This window comes from Protopterus annectens, chromosome 9.part0 (assembly GCF_019279795.1).
Source record: "Protopterus annectens isolate FY-2018-M chromosome 9.part0, PAN1.0, whole genome shotgun sequence".
Classification (NCBI taxonomy): domain Eukaryota; kingdom Metazoa; phylum Chordata; order Ceratodontiformes; family Protopteridae; genus Protopterus; species Protopterus annectens.
Genome location: NC_056743.1, coordinates 1,504,719,323 through 1,504,741,380, shown reverse-complemented (window position 1 = coordinate 1,504,741,380; position 22,058 = coordinate 1,504,719,323). Strand labels below are relative to the sequence as shown.

The 22,058-nt window shown below is 38.0% G+C and overlaps 1 protein-coding gene across 2 annotated transcripts in view; it reads left to right on the top strand.

Moving 5' to 3' along the window:
* The first annotated feature begins 4,334 nt into the window (after window positions 1–4,334).
* XAB2 (XPA binding protein 2) overlaps window positions 4,335–22,058 on the top strand; it is a 1,020,149-nt gene continuing 1,002,425 nt past the window's right edge. The window contains exon 1 of one of the 2 annotated variants that reach the window (XM_044084446.1): window positions 4,335–4,417. In XM_044084446.1, the coding sequence (XP_043940381.1) occupies window positions 4,394–4,417 (24 nt within the window). In that variant the 5' untranslated portion in view covers window positions 4,335–4,393. Of the gene's footprint in view, window positions 4,418–4,913; window positions 4,931–22,058 lie in introns of those variants that run through there. The other variant, XM_044084447.1, reaches the window with a different exon arrangement.

Genomic DNA, 22,058 nt, shown 5'->3' with positions numbered 1-22,058 from the left:
AGGGATCTATTTGTAATGTATAAGCTTACTAACTGGTGTAAACAGAAGGTCTCTGCTGCTTGTGTGGGGGGTGATATCATTATTTCTTTATCTTCCCACCCAAACCTCAGATGTCAGTATCTTATGTTGAGCAGGGGACAGCACGGTCATTGTTTCATCACAAACTTCAATTATCTTTCATCACAAACTTCAGTGGGGTGCACAAAGGATCACTAAATATGGACAGGAGCAATATACTGTCTAAAGGTAGATGGATATTTTTATTTAACATTTGTTTACTGGGAAAGTCCGACTTGGAACGGAGCCAATCTTTAGCAGTGGCCTGGGGAGAAATGCTCCAGACACGTCTTTGTAATGTGGGAGGAAACCAGAGTACCTGCAGAAAACCCACACAAACTCAGGAAGGACATGTAGAATCCACACAAAAGGCAATCCAGCCGAGAATCGAACCAGAGAACCTCTTGCTGTGAGGCGACAACGCTATTGCTGCACCACTGTGCCATCCATATGGGAAGGATAAATAAATATTTTGTTCATATTTTTCTGAGAGCAAATATGTTCTATTTGTTTTTTTCAGTTTTCTCTAAGTATGACACCAAAGAGGTACACGGAAGGTGACTGTCTTTTGCAGGTAGGGGTGAGGAGTGATTTGAAATACATGATTGTGACCATTTGTCCCTTAATTTTCATCCCAACTTAACACCAGAAAGGGATGCACAGAAAGTGACTGCCTGTTTAAGGTGGTGTAGGGAGGCAGATATTATTTCCAGATATGATTTATGTATCATCATAAGCATTTGTCTTCTGTGTTTATTGTGCATTGTTATTTGGTTAACTTTGTTCATTAACCTTGGATACGGCTAATTTCTTCCTTTAAATAAAAATGTATGACTGAATTTCTTTCCTTATGTGTGATATTTGTTCATGCCACCATTGAATCACACTATTGGAAAAAAAAGCTCTAAAACAGAACATCTGTTACATCATTTATTTATTTATTTATTTTATATTTGTTGACTGGGTTTGTCCGACTGGGCTACAAATGGTCATTTTCAGCAGAGGCCCGAGGAGAACAGTTCCAACAGAAAATAGAAAATGCACATATTAAATACATATAGAAATACATTCATCAGTACCACAGATTACTGCATTACTGTGCCACACATTACATTCATCAGTACCACACATTATTGCATTACAGTGTCATACATTAAACTGCGGCAAGTGAAATACATAGAAATGCATTCATCGGAGGAATACATTCATAATTACATATTATATACATAATAGTTACATAGCTGAAATATTTTACTAATTATGTTTGTACAGTGATGTACCAAGAGGAGAAGATAAAGGAGTAGGTTTGTTTATTGAAGGGAAGGAAGAGAGAAGAGAAGTAGAATGTTATAGGGGAGTGTTTACGGGGGATAATTACATTGGCAAGTCCATTTTTCATGAAGGTATTTTTTGTAGCAGTTTTGAATTGATTGGGATGTTCAAGGGATCTTATATCTAGTGGTAGGCTATTCCAGGCCTTGGAAGGGTTAAAGCTATAGACTAGGTGACCCATTTTGGTCCTTGGTTTGTAGATTTTTAGTAGACCTTGTTCAGAACTGCGGAGTAATCTAGTGGGTAGGTAATGAGAGATTAGAGATGAGATAGTTGGACAGAAAGAGGGTTTGTAGAGAATGGAATGAATAATCAGAAACTGATTGTACAGAAGCAGGTTAGGTAATTCTAGCCAATTTAGTTCTTTTAGTGAGAGACAGTGATGGGATTTGTAAGAATTTTGGGCAGCAAATCTGGCAATCCTGTTATAAGTTGTTTCTAACTTGTTTAGTAGTCCAGTGTTGAGGCTGGTTACGGTTATTGGCACCTAGCAGGCCACAGAACCCCTAACTTAATTTAATTAGTAAAGTATAGTCCTGGTTAGTTCAGTTGTGTTTAAAGGATTCGGGATTATTACAGCCCCCAGACCGCCAGTTAATACATTTATTTCCACTGCAGTTATTACAGTGTAGTCTTGGTCAGTTAGGGTGCATTGAAAGGATTCATGGAAAACAAAAGTTGAAAAGCAAATCTGCATCTCTTCTGTTAATCATGAATTTTGTTCAGGTCATCACTGGATGAAAAAAGTTGTTTAAAAAATAGTAAAAATGCACTTTACAGCATCTATAACTCACATGGTCTCCTAGCTTAATGCAAATATTTCCACTCCAGTTACAATGCAGTCTTGGTCATTTAGGGTATGGTAAAAGGATTCAGGAAAAAAAAGCTGAAGAGAAAGAATGAATTTCTTCTCTTAATCATGAGTTTTGTTCAGGCCACCACTGAATGTACAGCTTGTTAAAAAAAAAAAAAAAACAGAAAAAAAGCAAAACAAACTGTAAAATGCACCTTGGTATGTAGAAACTCCCAGGGCTTCTTACAGCCCTCTGACCCCAGTTTAATGCATTTGTTTCTTATACAGTTATCAGTGAATTATTGTTTTAACTAGTTAAAATATATTGAATTAATGAATAAATGCAGGCATGAAAAATAACTGAAGAGTAAGGCAAACTGTGAGAAAAGTAAGGAAAAGGTAATCTGGATGTTGTGGCTAGGCCAGAATGAGGAGGAACTGGGGGGAGGGTGCATGTATGAAGGTTCCTAGGAGTCCTTTTTCCTAATGAGTCATTTGACCTAAGGCTGACCCTAGGCCTTAGTAATGGAGTTGCTACAGTTGCAAGACCATTTTTTGAGAGGTATTTTTTTAAAGACATTTGTCTCAATTAATATTACCTGTTCAGCTTACAAAACTTACCCAGTACCACCAAATAAACTATATAAATTCACTATACATTACTCTAAATGTCGTCTATTATTCTTCTAGGGTAACAGCATGGCCCAGCTCAAACAGATTGCATTGGCACACGTTTAGGTTTCAGTCTCCTCATCACAGCACTGAACATGTATTCATTCAACATCCCACAGTGCAGAGCCAATTTCTGGCAAGCTAACACTGGTCAGTCAATTTTTCTTGTTCAGCACTTTCTTTCACTGCACACAGTGGCAGTGCTGTATTGCCCTTTAAATAGGCAGCAACATTTGCTACTGTTGTTGCCTTTAACATCATAGCCAGGGTGGTGCTTGTTACTATTCATAAATCATTTATTAAACGGTGTTATTTGCTATAGCTGCTGACTTCTCTATACATTCTTATTCTAACAGCCCTACCTCTCAAGTTAACTTCGCTATAAGGAGCATTCCTTATTTTGAGTCTTAAAAAGTCAATTTTCCTTGCAGTTCCACTTTGAATCGGGTTACCATCTTTTCAAGTGACAAAAGTGGCGTGCTTTGCTAGATAGCTCATACTGCCAAACAGTGCAAAGGACATGCTTCAATTTCTTTCCAAAATAAAATATCACACTTAAAGAACTTGGATTGTTTCATTTACTTTAAGTTGTTTTAGACAGAAAATAGCTGTTTATGCAGGTATTAAAATGAATTTAGGAAATATTTTGTGTCCTAAAATTAAAATTGTTTCTGCTTTTTTGTTCAAATAGGGACTGTCCTGCATAAAGAGGCGAAAAACGAGCAGGAGATAACTTCACCTTTGAACGGGTCGGTCCCACATTCAGTCCAGTGTTAGGAATTGTTTTAACTAATATTCATAGAAAATACTATGCAGTCATATCAAGTCATCAAAATAACTTTTAAAACCATTTAACGATCCCGTGAGCTTCCTAGTTGTAGTTGTAAGAGGTAGTGCAGCACATTTTGGAGATGGAAGGTTGACATATAAACTAACAGATTTCTGAGACTGAAAAGCATTTCTGTTAATACGTAGGCTGTCCCACAGAATCCCAGTGTGGGGATTTAAACACGTAAACTTTTATATTTCCAACTCCGTATAAAAAAATACATCTGCTGCCTAACAAGTTGCTACCCACATTCCTTATTCAGTCTTTGTTACAAAGGTCGTATCTGCCAAACCAAACTAGCAGAGATCATATCTCTCAACTAATAAGGGACAAAGCCAGAAATAATCAGGGACACTTAAAATAGTTGCATTGTTAACTCCAGTCTGATCAGATATTGACAGAATAAGATAATGTCAATTAATATACATTTTCTGAGGTAAGGTAAGTCTGTAACTCTAAATATCGTCATCATTTATTTCCTGTAATTCATTACCGTTTCTCCCCAAATCACCATTTTTAGGAAGGAGTAAAACGGACATAGCTAAACTTTAACTCAAAATCAGGAACGATATAGATATATGCCAGCAGTACATGTAACTTTAACAGATGTCATGGAAACAGCCGAAACTATTCCAAAGTTGGAATTTATATACGCGACTGCTGTCGTGACGTAATCAACGCGCGCCGATTTACTGTTGACAGTAAACCAGATGGCGAAGGAACGTATTATTTTTGTGAGTATTATAACCAGAAGTGCTTTTTGAGGAAGTTTTGGAATAGGCGATATGTGGGCATTTGGTGCGGTTAAGTGCATCGAGTTTATAGCATCAGTGATGCTCTTTAGTCCTATTGAATACGTCTACAGTAATAAATAAATGCATTGTTGTGTGCAAATTTTTCACATAAAAAGTGTGATGTCAGTTTAGCAGTTTATGTATTTGGAAAAATGGACAGCTTTGAGTAAATCGCTTAGCAGCCGATTATTCCCGTGTCTGTTTTGCAAAGATGCAGTTGTGTGCAGTGCACTTGTACTAACAGGTCAAATCAAGTGCGCGACCGGAGCCCCAGTTATCGGGTTCATTGATGCTGGATGCTTTTTTTTCCCCACTTCTGTTTCACAGTCCATCAGGTTGGATTTTGGTTGTTTTATTTGTCTCGTCTGTGAGGAAACGCCTGTGAGTTAGGCAAGGTTGGGTAATCGCTGCAAATGATTATTGGGTAGCTGCAGATCACTGTGCATTTCTGAGGTAAAAGTCTGCGGATTTTATGGCCAAAATAATCATACACTTGATGCTAGCATTGGAGCTCTCCATTAATTGACCCCTTTGTAATTTTTATCTTTTCTTCAAGTAACCATTTTACGTGCCCTGACTGCATTGCTGTTTCTGCTGACATATACCATTATTATACTAAACATGTGTTTTTCATCTGGCACAATTTGTCCCCTGGCCAAGAATGCAGGTTTTATAACTCTAGTTCTCGTTCATGTATGAATCCTGTTATTTTTTTTTATCTTGTCCAACCTCCCATTAGTGAGTTGTGTGTATGTTAAAGCAGTGTTTACTGTCCCCGTTTTCTTTACATTCAGGTTATATCTTGTAAAAAATGTCTCCCACCTTTTCTTGTGGTTTTTCTTCACTTTTAGCTTACTTTTTATGGTGCAGCCTTCAGAAATGAGTACAGTACTTTAAAATAGGTAATATAATAACACCTCCAGTCTCCTCTTTTCTGTTTGAGACGTGACCCTTTTTTTCTTTATGTAATATGTTACCACTGTCTGCCACCTCAACACTGTTTTCACTTGAAGTTACAGAGAAAACTGTAGAGTGGACGTTAACAATTTAACATGTAGCTTTGCATATCTTTGCTAAAAATAAATTACTTCAGCAGTAATTGTCCGATATACCTATACTGGAGGAAACTTCTTTGAAAGCAACATGAAAGTGACACTGACTGAGACCTATTAGCGTCTGGTAACTGGAGTAGAAATGTATTCAGTTTAGTAGCGTAGCGTTGTCGCCTGACAGTAAGACGCTGTCCGGTTCGACTCTCAGCTGGAGCGTCTTCTGCCTGGAGACATGCGTGAATGGGCGTACCTTCGTTGAAGGTTGTGCGTCAGGGCTGGTAACTCGGCACGTAAAAATCAACTACCAATCATTAGCGGACCGGAGTTCCGCTGTAGTGACCCCTAACCGGGAAAAGCCGAAAGGCGCAAGCAAACATAAGATCAGCTCTGAAATGTCCCTGATTTTGACTCCAATTTTAGCTCCCTCTTAATCCCTCCTAAAACTGGTGATGTATGGGGAAAAAGGTGGTGAATTATACTTAATAAAAATGATAATAATTAGAGTTATAAACTTATTTTATTTCAGAAAATGTCTATTAATTCACATTGAGTTATAAACTTATTTTATTTCAGAAAATGTCTATTAATTCACATTGTCCTATTCTGTAAATGTCTCACGTTAATATGCTAATATTATAAAAAGTGACCTTGATTATTTCTGGATTTGTCCCTGTTTTTGTTGACATTTGTCCTTAGTCGAGAGCTGTGTATAAGGTAACAGAAGCTATTTAAGAATGTGTGGGGAATAAACCACTCATCTGAAAAAAAAATGAATGTATATAAAAAAAAATATTGGGTAATTAAGTCTAAGTTATCATTCATTGTTCACACAGAGAATGAACAATAAAATCAGCAGTATTATAAATTAATATATAACACAGAGCCTTTTATCCTTCAGTCTTTGCAGTGCTAGCAAAGTTTATTTTCCTAGCCTCGACCCCTCTCCCTTTATCATATACCAGCTTGCCCGTAGAAAATATAGATAACATCTGTTTTGTTGCTTCTGTTGTGTGCTCCACCTTTCTTCTGTTCATGTATGGGTGAGTCTCTGTCTCTCTCTTTCATTTATTAGCATGTCCTGTTGGTTGATTATAGTCAGGTGCTTGTTTAAAGTTGTTTTGTATTTGGTGAGTCAATTGATGTTAGTGTGATGGATGTCTTTGTAGATTGTCATACATTGTATAGAGTCGTGAAGCAGTTGGAAAATTCACTTAAAATGTTACTCTTTCCCTTCCAAAATGGGACTTTGCTGCCCCCCCCATTGATTTTTCTCCAGGATATGTGTTGTTTTAGTGTAGTGTCACACAGTTGGATTGTAACAGTGGAGAGCCCAGACTGAGTGACTGACGTTGTGAAGCTGTTGCACCTCCAGACAGTTGAAGGCACATTGTCATGTACTGCTTCTAGTTGCTTCACCAAATATCCTGCAGCAATCCTGCGGACAGGGTCTTTAGCTGTTTATATGCTTCTTTTACTCATTAATTTGTCTATATTCTGAAGTTTTCTGATATATATCACCATATGTCCAGAGTGGGCATTGTTACTGTTAGGAACCTGCAAAAGAATATTCTATTTTGCTCTATCACTTGCCTTTTACCTGTATTGTGGCTGAAAGTAGCCTTCATACCAGTTCTGTTAATCAGTTATCAAGTAAGTTGTTCACTTTCTGTTCTTAAACATGAGTTTCATATTGTTTTAAGGTCCCATAGTGATGGAGGTCTTACATGGAACTGTATTAATAAGTTTTCATATTTACTGGTTTGCTGTAATGTTCTGTAAATGACATACCACCACTGAGATGATTTCTAATGCTCAGTATTATTTTTTGTGTGACAGGCATTTGATTTTATTGCAAAGGTTTGGCTTCTGCATATATTCAACAGATCAGTGGAAGTCTTGCTGCTGAATCATTGTAGAGAGCTGCCTTGGTTTCCCAACAGAGTGAAAAGTCTAGTGTATTCAGTATCCTATTGTCATTATTTTTAACAAGTTCCTAAGATTTGAAGGAAAATTGGAACCATTGTCTAAGTGGAATAAAAAAGTGAAATAGTGGTATTAGAGTGCATGGAAGATAGGCAGAAAATATTTATTACGTGCACAGAAAAATAAAGCATAGGAAGTAACATATGTTGTTTCACATAAGGTTTTGAACATTAATGCTTCTAAAGGGTACCAGTATGTCTTGAGTTGTTTCATATGTTTTTTTTTTACACTTTTGTGATGTGTGTTACTGTATAGTACCATTTGTGTTTACCGTCATGACACTGTGCTTAGTCTTAGTTATACTCCTTCTGCGATTGTCATTTTCACTGCAGAAGGCAGGTTGTGTTTTAACACTGGTGTAGTTGCTTTCTCACTGTAAAATTTGTATATGGCACTGCATGTTCTGTCAGTATGAGGTGGTATATACTTTGGTTGCAGAGTTCTTTCAGATGCAGGATATTACAGAGTGTTACTTTGTTTTTTCCTTCACAATACAAGTTATTGAATAATGCTGCTGCAGTTTTCTGCATTTTTGATGTTGCATGTTAATTTCACTTGGATAAAATAGCTGTTCAGTGTTAGTCATGCTGTCTTATTGTTGTTGTGTCTTTCGGCTTTTCCTGGTTAGGGGTCGCCACAGCGGAACTCCGATCCGCTAATGATTAGCAGTGGATTTTTACATGTCGAGTTGCCAGCCCTGACACACAACCTTCAACAAAGGTATGCCCATTCACGGATACACACAGATGACGCTGTAGCTGAGAATCGAACAGGACAACGTCTTACTGTGAGGCGACAGTGCTACCGCAGCACCACCACCGTGAACTTGTATAGTTTTTAATTGTATTTTTTTCATGATATCACTACAGTCTGGGGCACTCGATTTCTCATTTTGCTTCATATTGTTTCCACTCAGTGGGGGTTGTTGCATGGTTCTGATTGTTGGATTTATTGTTTCTATTCTAAGCTCTGGTATGGTGGCTAACTGGTTTATCGCTTTCTCTTTTGTACTGTGGCATAGCTGCTGCTGTTTTAGCAACAGCACGTTCACTGTGGAATGCTAATACACTTCTGCCACACATTGATCAACTGGCTGCAGTTATTATTGTGTATTTGCTACAAACTGTTGCATTTAATAATTCTAAGTGTGAAGTGTTGCAGGGATTGCATTTCTTTACTTTCAGCTTAATATGACAGTGGCTTCATTCTGTCTCATGTTTCGTCAGTTGTTTAGTTCTATTACCAGTTTTCTGGTCTTCTGTGGTATTATTTTTTCGGTTCTACTTTATTAGCTTGCATTTGTTATAATAGTATCAGTTGCTTTGTTGAAAGGCTTTTGAGTTGTGTAGTAATGTTAACAATGCCTCAAAGATGTTTGCTTTGCACCTGAATCTATTACATTCTGTGACTGTTGTTTTTGCTGAATTAATGTGTGATTGTGAAATGGTGGTAAGTGAGCATTTACTTTGGGGTTGTGATGTTATTTATTTAATTTGCATATATACATATTTCTGTTTACTGTTTAAAGACTGTTGCTTGTTGATCACCATTGTGTCTTAATGTGTCAGTGTAGCATTGTAAAGGTTGTGCTTGTTTACTTTGGACTGTTGTTTAGTGATACTTGAACAATTTTCTGTGGATATGATGCAAAGTTGTAATTCCATTTTCTGAATACGACTGCTGAATCATATTGGCTGATCTTTTGGGGGGTGTTTTAATGAGCAATTTGTATTTATTTATTTTTTGACTTTCTGGTGTATGCTGTTTTATCGTTCTCATAATGTGTTTTGTTATATAATTGTGCTTGGGTGTTGTAATATGTGTTAACTTGTTAAATTTTGTCACAGTGGGGTTGTTTCGTACTAGTCCGTGTTCCTTTCTTATTTTCTGTCCATGGTGTTAATTCTTCTGTCAGTTTTAGATTTGCATTAGTATTAAACCCTGATGTTGTGTGATTGTTAAATAGTGAGATTTCTGCTGTCTGAAGTTGTAGTATTGTTGAATGGTGCTAAATTTGTTCTTTAATGCTGAGCTGTCATGAAGTTCTTCTCATGTTTTCTGATTGTAAGCCTGTTTTGTGATGCAAATGTGTGCACTTTGAGATTAAAGTTGTGCTCTCTTAAAACTTGATGTTGATTGTACTGTGACATTAAAGACTGATGGGCAGTGCAAATTGTGTTCAGTCACTGAAATTGTTGAAGGCTATTGCTTGATAACGACTCAGTGACTAGTAAACTCTCTGCCTCACAATTCCATGATCCATGATTCAGTTCTGACCTCTGGTCACTGTCTGTCTAGGGTTTGTATGTTTTCCATGTGTCTACTTGGGTTTCCTGTGGGTACTCCAGTTTCTTTTTACATTACAAGTCATACTGGCGGCGGTGTGTGTGTGTATGTATGTATGTATCTGTTTATATATACGCACGTGTGTGTGTGTGCATGTATATGTGTGTGTGTGTGTGTGTGTGTGTGTGTGTGTGTGTATATATATATATATATGTTTGCATGTGTGTATACAGAGACGCACACACTCACACAAGTTTTGTATATGAGTTGGGTCTTTGGCATTACATTGAACATCCACATCAAAATACTATACTGTCAAAAGATCAAAACTAAAATATAAAAAAAATATGTTTTATGCCTTAATGGGCCATTCTAAGCCTAGTTAATTTCCCTCCAAAGGTGAGAATCCAGCACTGTACTGTGTGTCTGTGAGACAAACACTTTAGACATTATACCTACCACCAACCACTAAGAAGAATATTTCTGTAGAAACTGCAATTATTTCCAGTGTACAAAACAAAAATGCACCGCAAAGACATGCATTACTACAATATCCCTAGCCACACCTGTATGTAGTACAACAAATGCACTAACCCAGCAAACACAACTAAATACATTAGTCCCATTTCACAAATGTTTCACGTTTAATAGAGCCATTTATTTGAGTGATCCCAATGTTCTTTATTCACCGTTAAATGCACAGTACAAAACAGTTAACACTTCAGCATTTTGCACTATTAGTGTGTGTAAGTTTATGCATATACACATATATATTTCTGTGCCTATATATCTAAATCTATTTATATTTATCTAGAGAAATATAAATATGTAAAATATAACACACAAACACGCACGCACATGTGGGTCCCCTTCAGAATGCCAAAATTCAAAACTTCGAAACCCATATGATCGCAGACCATATGTTCGAAATTTTGAAATACCGACATTCTGAATGGGAAATTGCATACAGCGCGGGCCAGGAGATTTCCCTTGTTCTCACTGTAGTGCAATCTCGGAGTTGGTATATTTAAGTAGGGGGTGTGGGGGAATGCAGCCCCCCATGTGGGGGGGGGTTGCAGGGGGCGAAGCCCCCCTGCTATACACAGTTTCTTCTTCTTTCAGCTTTTCCCGGTTAGGGGTCGCCACAGCAGATCACCTGCCCGCTCATGATTGGCAATGGAGTTTTACGGTGTCGAGTTGCCAGTCCGGCGCCCAACCTTCCACAGAAGGTACACACGTGCACACACTCACACCTAGGGCCAATTTAGAGTGTCCAATCCACCTACAGCATGTCTTTGGGGTGTGGGAGGAAACCCACGCGATCACAGGGAGGACATGCAGACTCCGCACTGAAGGCATCCCAGCCGAGAATTGAACCCAAGAACCTCTTGCTGTGAGGCGGCAATCCTAACCGCTGCACCACCGTGGCCGCCCCCAGCAATGCACAGTTTAATGTGTTTTTTTTTTATTTTTACGGGTCTACTTCACATTTTCGAACATTCAAATGTTCGATCATATGGTCTCGGCCATATGAATTTCGAACATTTGAGCGTTCAGTTATGTGAAGTAGACCCACATATATATATATATATATATATATATATATATATATATATATATATATGTATAAAATTTATGAGTATAGTATTTGCCCTTTTTTATTGTGGCAGCGGAAATTGGGCTTGCCCAAGGACCTTTTTCAGCAGTGATCCTTGGTGAGTCGTCACTTTATGGCTTTTATTTGACAGCAAGCCTGTTTTAAATGCAGGGTTCTAGAGTGGAGCTAATTGTAGCCTTTCCTACATGGATAATCTGTGGCAATGATTATGTTTTGTCTCTGTGGGACTTTTGTGTGTTACATATTGTATTCTTTACTTTTGATCTTTGCTAAATGTGTTCTTTTGGTAAGGCTTTTACAATGTACTGAACGTCTGTTCAGTGTGGTGTATATTGTATTCTGTCAGCACCTGCATTTCGGTTGTATCCATAGAGAGTTTCTTGATTGTCCTGTCATTTGGGGGTCAGGGAGTGAACTATAATGCATTTTGTTCACAGATTAGGGTTCTAGTGTGCTGATTATTCATCACTGCAGGGTTGAAATGTGCTACTTGTGCTCCTGCTGTAAAACATTGTAGTTTCATTGTGTAGGTGTAATTTACTGAATGTGTTACAACTGAGGAGCTGTAGTATATTATAAATTGTGTATTTGTGTTGGAGCTGTGTTCATAAGTAGTTACATATCTCTCAACTGTCCAGATTTCTGCTTCATATTTTTGGTTTGTTCCTCATAAAATTTGTGAATTTCTGACAAATCTTAGAGAAGTGACATTTCTAAATAATGACATTCGGGTGTCAGACTTCATATCCCTTAGGAAATGCATACTAACACAAATTCTGTTATTCTAGTAGCTTTCTAAGTTTATAACAGCAATAATTAAAATGTGCCTCTATTTTTGGGTCTTTGTCCGCCATTATTTTAGGCTTTGTCCAGATTTCCTGCACTGAGAGGTTGAAAAGTATGGGTAGTTTCTAGTCTTGCAGCCTATGGGACCATTGAGAATTCTAGTCTAAATTTTCAGTTGCCCCCAAGCACTGTCTGGTTAAGTGACTTGCTGAAGGTCACAAAGGCAAATGAAGGGTTGAGGAATCAAACACTGTACCACTAGAACTAGAGTTCACAGCCTAAATCTTCTGCTCCATTTGCTAGATTTTGTCTGGTTCTCATAGTGTGCATGTTCCCATAGTGTGGCTTTAAAGTGCTAATAATTTTATTTTCATTTTGGGGCTGAAATTTAATGTTGACTGCATTCATATAGTTAGGCTGCAATGTTGTCCAGGATCTCCAGTAAACCAAATGGAGCCAGGGTCAGTATAATTCATTGAACCTGCCAACCTGAAACTGAATTGACGGCATTGGGGAATTCTTCTTTTTTTTCCCCAAGATGTGTTTAGATCAGTGTTTAATAAAAAAAATATATAAGTGTGGAAGTGGGCTGTACCCTTGCACAGAAAAATATGTAGTAAAACTGACATGCAGGTACATCACTTTCTGTTTTGGCTAATTGGGTGTGCCTGAAATGACACTTGAGGAATGTGTTGTGTGCAAATGGTACATTATCCAATATGCAGTTGTGGCTGTGCCAAGGGATTATTGTGTGTTTCTGATTGTGTTTACAATGTGGCTGCAACATTATCAACGTTATTATGTGAAGCATGTTTTCATTTTTTTTTTTTTTTTTTTTTTTTGTGTGTCCTGTCCTGGGTCAGGTGACCATCAAGCCTCATTCACTACAGTGCTTGTTTTTTGCAGTTCTTTAAACTAGTTGATCCCAGTTCACTTGGGTTGCTGTCAGGGCTTTATTTCATGTCTTTATTAGAACAAATAGGTTCAACCCGCGGTGGTGGTGCTGTGGTAGTGTTGTTGCCTCACAGTAAGACGCTGTCCGGTTCGATTCTCAGCTAGAGCATCTTCTGCGTGGAGACATGCGTGAATGGGCATACCTTCGTTGAAGGTTGTGCATCAGGGCTGGTAACTCAGTACGTAAAAATCAACTACCAATCATTAGCGGACCGGAGTTCCGCTGTGGCGACCCCTAACCGGGAAAAGCCGAAAGACACAAACAAACAAATTACAGCAAATAGGTTCAAGTTAAAAAAAAAAAAACAAAACAAAACAAGGAAGACATGAGACAGAAGAATCAGTGATCAGGTTTAATACCTCAGATATGTAATTAATCATGCTTGTAAAATATTTATATATATATATATATATATATATATATATATATATATATATATATATATGGGTCCATGACAGAATAACGAAACGCCGGATCACTGGCGACCACATCACCGACAGCAGACATCCCCTTCAACGGTGAGTAGTGCGGAGTGGGTCCCATTCCTTCACTGTAGTGCAATCTCAGAGTTGGTTTATTTAGGAAGGGGGGTGTGGGGGTGCAGGGGGTCTTGCCCCCCGTGCTATACACATTTTAATGTGTGTTTTGTGTGTATTACGGGAACGGAAATGTGTTCCGTTCCGTAATTACTTCACTTACCTTTGTCTGGGATGTCTGCTGTCGGCAATGTGGTCGTCTGTGATCCGGCATTTCGTTCTTCTGTTGTGGACCCAGTCTGCTTCCACTCTTACTGCTTGCCAGTTGTTTCTATTTGTTCCTCAGCTCTTTTGTATTCCTTTTATGTAAGTTAATTTTGCCTGTCTTTACATGGCGTAAAAAAAACTTACCCTTTCTAGCCGTAAATCACTGTTGCTAAATTATGTAAGCACTCTAACATACTAGATATTACAGCTGGAGTCAAATTAAACAAACTGTATGGTATCTGCTATCCTCTTTTTACTCAATTTGGTCTAAGCGTGCATCCTGTGGAGCCAAGTGTTCATAATTTTTTGCCTGTGACACCTGTCTGTTATGTTCTTCTTGCCCATCAACCTGTTAAGAATGCCCTCAACTCTAGTACTGTTGACACTATTTTCTTATCAGCAGTGGTACTTGAGAGAGAAAATGTTTAGCATGCATGCATGCTTTGTTCTTGTTACAATCTTGGACCTCATAAATAAAGCCCATCCTTGATGTGTATATGTTCTCCAGAATATCATCTATCCTTTGTTGCATGGCACTCTTAAATTTCTACAGTTTAGAACAGGTCTAGAAAATATGTTGTCTTAAACATACCACCAATGATTTGCAGAGCTTTTGGAGTTGTTAGCACAACATAGATCCCTCACAACAGCACATTGAAAAGCTGTCCCTTGTCTAAGGGGATTTGTGCTTCTGTCTTGGCTTTAGTTAGCCAGTTTGTGCCTTTAGTAGTTTTAATTATTATTCTCAACTGTAAGTCCCCTAATTTTATCTAATACTCTATTATACTACATTAGTTCCTTTCTCCTTTCCATGCAGAGTTACTATTTTGTTAAGTTTGACATGTAAAATACCAGTTATTACTACTTAAATCTATTTTCTCCTTGAAGATTTCCTGTGTGACCTCTGTCGTCCAAGTCTTAAATTTCAGATTCAGTAACAAGTTAGTGAGGAAACTCCAGTGTTTTGCACCCTCCCAAAGTTCTGTTTTTTTTAATCAAAACTTAATTTAAGCAGTGCATAAGCCAATATTAATAGAGGTGTGGGTGTTATCCTGCACCAGATAAATTTGTTCCTTGAACATAACACACCTCGTCTAGCTGTGATTCTGTTGCCTCCTCCTGTGCTATCTTAGTCATGCATGTATCCACTAGACCCAGTTTACTGATATTATGTTTAAATGATTTTTCAACTGCAGTTAATTTTCCTTTGAGCACCATCACTTCAAGAGAAGCAGCATTGGAAGTCATGCATCTAATCAGTGTAAATTTACACTTGGGGAGAATAAAGATGGAGGTTGGTCATGTTTTTGTCTCCCAGTAAATCCTTTAATTGCAACGTAACAGCCCTGTAGGTCCAATAGTTGTTTCTCTGTTTCTGACTGCAGCTCACCTGCTAATAATGCTGTTACTCTGTGCCTTGTAGGTCCTGGGTACCCTGTATTAGCTGACATTTTAAATCCATTTCACTGTAGTTTATTATAATAATTTTTTCCCTCTAAGGGTGTGTCATGCTGGGCTACCACCTGAGGTTTATGTTAATACACTCCCTCTTTTCACAGGGTTCATGAACCTTTTCATTCCAGCTTAATAATTTCATTTCCATATTTTAATTAACTGTAGTCACTTGTTTCCCTGACTATTTCCACCTATCTTCTGTTTGTCCTTCCATGCTGTCTCCTTTTCCCTTCATGCCTACTTCGACATAGACCTGCTGGTCCACTCCCTTTATTTTGTAACATTGAAAATTTTCTTTTCCTTGATAACAGAGGGAAACAGAAAACTCAGAAATCCAAAAATGTGAACATAATTTTGTAGCCTCCTGGTAAACAGTTCTATATGTACACTTTTTAAAACACCTGTACATTACCACACTTTTCCTTTCTTAATGGAGTCAGTGTGTGCTTCTGTTTGAATGATCCCTGTTTGCCTCTGTCTACCAAAAAATTGATAGCTACAATCCATTGTAGCTGAGACAAGAGTCAGCTGAAGATACTTCACCACCAGTGTAGCTCTCTATCAACCAGCCCTCCATACATTTTTAATTGTTTAATACAGCCTTTTATCACCTTGAAGAACATCCCAAATCATTTTTCATATATCACTCAGAGTATTGGCCTAACAAATTCAGCAATTATCATTGTGTGTATCAGTTTTCTTTTTGCAGACGCAGTCGTTATCAGTCCAGCAATTGAATCTCTCTTTCCTGTACTTGCACTGGTGCCAAAAACAGTCTTTCTTCAACTTGCATTTTATTTATTGTATATTTTACATTTACCAGGAAAGTCCGACTGGGTTAAGACTCATTTTCAGCGGAGTCCCAGGGGAAAAAAAACTCCACATGCAAAGATTATACAAGAAATTCTACAAAAAATGTACAAGACATATAGTACACCAGAAATTACATTCTATGCTATTCTAGCTAACATTTGTATAATATATTCCTCTGATATAATTCCTAGCTGAGGAAGGGTTTTTAGGGGGGAAATTGGATAGAAAAAGAGGAGGTTAGAGGTTATCTAAACATGAGAGAGAGCATAGATTATGATTATTTTCCCACACATTCATCCACGTATTATCTTTGGAATCTTTAGTCTTATTCTCAACTTCTCTTGTACTTTTTCAGTCTGTGCTGTATTGCCCCATGTTTCTTCCCTCTTGCATGCTGTTTCTCATTGTGAATAGAAATTTCAACTTTCCATAGAGCATTGTCCCTTTAATGCATGCGCAACCCATGGTACCGTCACTTGAAAGTCATCATACCTTTTAGTGGGATGGTCCCTTCCCATGTGGTCATTAGTTGCTCTACTCAGTTGATCAGCAACTGCCTTCCCGGCATGTCTCTTTGTATTTGGGCCAACTATTCTGTGTGCAGCTTAAGTCAGCAGGTGCCTTTTTGTCCCAAGGTCCACTGAAAACTTGTTTCTAATCCTTAGTCAACTCCTTTACATTGAAAAGGCGTTGTTTATTGGGCAGCTATTATGTTAAGCAAATTTTTACTTTCCCCTAAGCAAATGTCTACTTTCCCCTGTGTAAATCCATGCATCACTTGTCTTTGCAGACCTTTCGCTTACTTTCCAGCTTCCCATTTGCCACTTTTCAGCCTGTGCCTTTTATTCGCAGTTCCCCAGCTTTTCTACCCAGTGACCCTTTTAAGGCATAGGCAGCTTCCATTGCTGTCAGTGAGAGGTCATCAGGCGGACTCTTTTAATGATATAGCCCATCCTCTTTTATTGACTTTTTTTTGCTTCAGTCAAATGGCCACCCACCACCTTCTTAATAATGTAGCAGAGTCTGGCACTGTTGTATACAGCGCATGGTTCAAACAGCAAGTGTCTTTCTCTACTGGGAACTACTGTTAGCTTTTTTTTTTTTAATCCCCAGGAGGTGGTTGTTTTACATTAAAAAGGCACACAGGCCTACTGGGCAGTGATTGTATCAGACTAATTTTTCAGTCACTCAGTCAATAAATAAGAGCTCCCAGATACACCTACAGTACTTGGTATTCTTATATTGTTCAACATTTGATCAGTCATAAACAGTTATTAACTGCTAATCTATTCATTTCTCCTCTCTGTTGTGAGATTATCTGTTTCCCCTCAATGCCTGCTGCTTTGTAAAGAAAGAAAGTAGTTTCCTGTACCGTCTGCTTATATTTAGTAGTACCTGCTGCACAGCGCAAACATCAGAGTACCTAAGGAGTGAGCCTTCCTTCCCTTGTGACATTCTCCTTTGCTTGCCAGACTTTTATATTGCATCCATTGCTTTCGCTGGGTCTTTGAAGATCCTCACATTGCCCAGGAAAACATCCTTTAAGTTTGTAGACTATAACAACCTGCATATATGTTTAGTCCTGGTCTGTAAACACTCTGGTTTCAGCACACTCAGGTGTTTTACCTGACTTCTAGACTGTGCCTAGTGCTTTCTTTCACACTGCAGAAGTTTTGGATCTGTTAGGCTTGTCCTTCATATTTAAGGAGCTTGCTCATACCTGCCATGGAGTTTGATGTACTTATTTAATTTTGATGACTTCTTCAGGTTAATCAGAGGAAAGATGTTGTGAATTGTACACAGTTTTGCCCCTCCAGCAACTCTGATTATTTAATGTACAAGATGTGCCCCACAGCCATATGATGACTCGTGTCCACCGAAAAAGTGAGTCTAAAAGTACACTGAACCATTTTTTCAGACTACGTTCTAGCTTCTCTGTTTAGAACATGCAGTGGTAAGCCACCAGTAGAAAGCTAACCATCTGCATGAATAATTGGAGAAACATCTCACTTCGTGGATCTCTGCACTAGTAAACTGTTCTTGACTTCATGAACCGCACTGTTGTTCTGTGAGTTGGTATACATCAAGGAGAGTATAGTTAGAAGCTTTTTTAAAGTACTTAAATTTGGAAACTTAGCAGGCTAAGCATCTCACAAAGCATCAGCCACACCTCAGTGCAACCAAAGCACATTTTTAGTGCAACTACAAAAAGAAAAAGGCAACCATATTTTATGTGCAGTTTTATAATTGGTTGCCTTCAGGACACTGCCATAGTGTTTAGATGTTGATTTTTTTTTTAAGGAACCCCACTTCTGAATCACCTTTTTGTAGAAAAGCTGGATGTTGGAGTGCAATGTCTTACCTGTGAGAGCTACTTTACAAATGGATCAGAATATGCAGCTAAGAAATAATAGGGTACGTCCTTTGATTTGTAGATAAGTTGCTGTTTTCAGCAGAGTAAGAAAATGAACTAGAGTCAGGTTTCTTGTATTTTTAGGTACAGTGTCAGATATTGGAGATGTATGAATTGTTTCTTTAAAAAATGGCCCTTTTCAACAAACAACAAAAAGTAAAATTGTTTTTAGATTGAAAATGAAATATTTTTAGAAATGTAACATCATCTTGAAGAATGTTTTACTGCTCCGAGAATCATGCAGTACTGGACATAGTTTACAAAATTACCCTTTTAAATGTACCAGTTGTGTCACATATAGGTATGTATATAAACCCCCAGTGTTTATTCATCCACAGACAGTGTAATTATGTCTGAATTTTTGCAGATTGTCACTTGAGTGGCTAATATAGAAGTTTTATTGCAAATAATACAAGTTAGCGCTTTTGTCTGGTGCACGTCACCAGACTTCTTTAGACAAACTAAAAAACACATGCAACCGTATTTATATGTACGTCCCACCCCACCTAGAATCAATTAGCACCAACCAATAAAACATGAACGATATTAACTACTAAAAAATCTACTAATGAAAAATAAATATATATGTTACACTCTATAAAATCCATACATATAAATATAAATTGCTCTAAGACAAACAGTTGATCCGGTCTTGCATAGCCCAAAAATATGTAAACACTAAATAAGAATATAGATATAAATATGTTATGTAAAACACTTTTTTTTAAATATAATATGATATGATAAATACCATTTCAAAATGACAAACCTTTGGATTGTATTCGTGGAGTCCAGCCTGTGTGATTCTAGGTTCTTGGGTTTGCTGTTTTTTTTCGGTTTGCTGGTCTTTCAAGTTTTTTACACCATGTCTGAAGAGGATCCTGTCATTTCCTATGTGAATTTTCAACAACTAAAGCACTCAGTTCACACCCTTACCGTTTTGGTACAACAACTTTTGCCAAAACCTTCTACTGCTGGTAATATGTCTCTGGTAGAAAATACAAAACCGGACAATGATTTTGCTAATGCACCCTGTGTTTTGAGGGAAGGAGAACAGTGATGCAATGGTGATGATTTTCCACCTTTAATTTCAGAAGACCGTAGTGTAATCAGTGTAGGGAACAGTTGTGTGGTTCGCCCTATAAATACATAGCAACCTGTTCTTCCTGGTACGTTAGACTCGCGGCTCAACAGGAATGGTCCATCTGTGTTTGAACAAGGGGGCGATTTAGCATCAGTCGATACACAACTTTCGGCCTTCAAAGACAAACTTATTGAGTTTAAAAAGATCCAACAAGAGAATGTCTATTTTCATGAATGCCTCAGAACTCAGCAAGTACCTAAAGGCCTCCAGATGTGGAAGTCTCTGACAGGTCTTATTCCACACTCCCTGTACCATCAGGAACTTTTGGCCTTATTTGACCGTCATGGCTGCGAGCTTCTTGAGCTCATGATTAAACATAACACTATTAGGCTGAACAAAATACATGAAGAAATCCGAGTTTTGGACTTTAACATTCATCAGGGTGGATTGTACGACGGGTACCAATCCCAGTATGACACTATTTTCCAACAAGTGTAAAATGTGGTTTCTGCTATTTCAAACCGGAAGGCCAAGACGTTGGACTAGGATCGGAAGGCATATCAGGCAGGGAAAGCTTACCCTGCACCTCCCTGCTGGTCCAGTCAATCGGACGGTTCATTTTGAGCAAAATACAGTAAATGAGGGTTATACTGTACGTGAGGATGAAGGGGAAGTGGTCCCTTTAGATACATCAGGGCTGAGACGTTCGGAGAGACTAAGGAACCGCAGACAGCAGCAGTGGAGCCCCTATCCACAGGGGAACAACTGGAGACAGCATGGTCAAAAGAATGGTCCTTATGCCAACATGAACAGGCAACAGAGGTGAATGTTGCTAAACCACCTATTATAGTAATGAACACTAACAAAGATTTTAAAATTTATAATTAAACCAGTGTTCCTTGTTTTGTTTCCCATGCTGATTTGTTGAGTAAAGGGCACAATTTTGTGCCTAGTAGACAAAGTAACTTGGCTGAATTAATTTGTGATTTTAAAATTGTAGGTACATAATTTGAATTTAAAATTCTTACACAGGAATGATATTGTTGCTTCTTCTTGTTGCTGGAATGATATTGATGCATTTAATGTTAACAATCATTTTACCAGGGTACCCAGTACCTATAACCCTGATTCACATAATATTTTGAAATCATTTGAAAGAGTTTGTGAAAATTTATTTATTTATTGTTTATTTATTTAACATTTGTTGACCGGGAAAGTCCGACTAGGTTCCACAGATCTTGTTTTAAGCGGAGGCCCGGGGAGAAATGCTCCAGAAGCATATCTTTAGAATGTGGGAGGAAACCGGAGTACCTGGAGGAAACCCATGCGAACGCAGGGAGAACATGGAAACTCCACACAGAAGGCACCCCAGCCGAGAATCGAACCAGAGAACCTCTTGCTGTGAGGCGACCCCATTAACCGCTGCACCACTGTGCTGCACAAATGGATGTCCGCCATTATCTAAGCAAACAAGATTATGTTTTCAACCTTGCTGATGTTGAATCTAGTTTATTAGCAGAGTTAAGAGGTAGAAAGGATCTTAGAGTTATGCAGCCTGACAAAGGGGGAGGCCTGGTAGTGATGCAGAAGGATGTGTATGTGCAAAGCATGTTTAACCTTTTTTATAGCGATAACTATTGTGAAGCCTCCCTCAGTTAAGTGAATATTGCTTATCGGAAGATAATACAACCAATAAGATAGTGTGGTAAACTGCAACAACGAAAGAAAGTCCAACACTAAAATGTATCCAAAGAATGCAGCCACACAAAGCTATAATACAGCCTGTAATTTTTTAACTCCAAAAAGAAACGGGCAAGTACAAACAAAAATAACAATAAAATGGATTTAGCGCTTTCTTCCACCTAATATGTGGACTTCATCAGAATCAACAAAACAATTCACTTGGGCTAATTTATCTGTTTTATGGCGCCAAAAATTCTGACTCATTTGAAAATTTAAAGAAACATACACCAACTCTATACATAAATATCAACACTAATAGTAATAAAAAATAAATGAAAAAACTTAATACTACTAGATTTTATATACATATATACTATAACTTCTAAGACCAGTTACTATCTCTCATATATCTTAATTACATGTTTAATACCAAGTCATAATAAATATTAATGTATACCAACATTTCTATCTATACTCATAGTTGTACTCATAGGGGAACTAATTAATGTCTAAGGTAGACGTGTCCAACCTGCGGCCCTCAGAGCTCTTCCATGCGACCCTCAACCTCTAACTGCAACATGGATGTATGCATGCCCCAAAACACTTTTTTTGTTTTTTGTTTTTCGCTCCCGTGACCTGTAACGCTAATGTCAGTGTGCGCATAAAGCACCTTTCTAGTTTTGTTTTTGAGCCAAAAAAAGGGTCAGTGT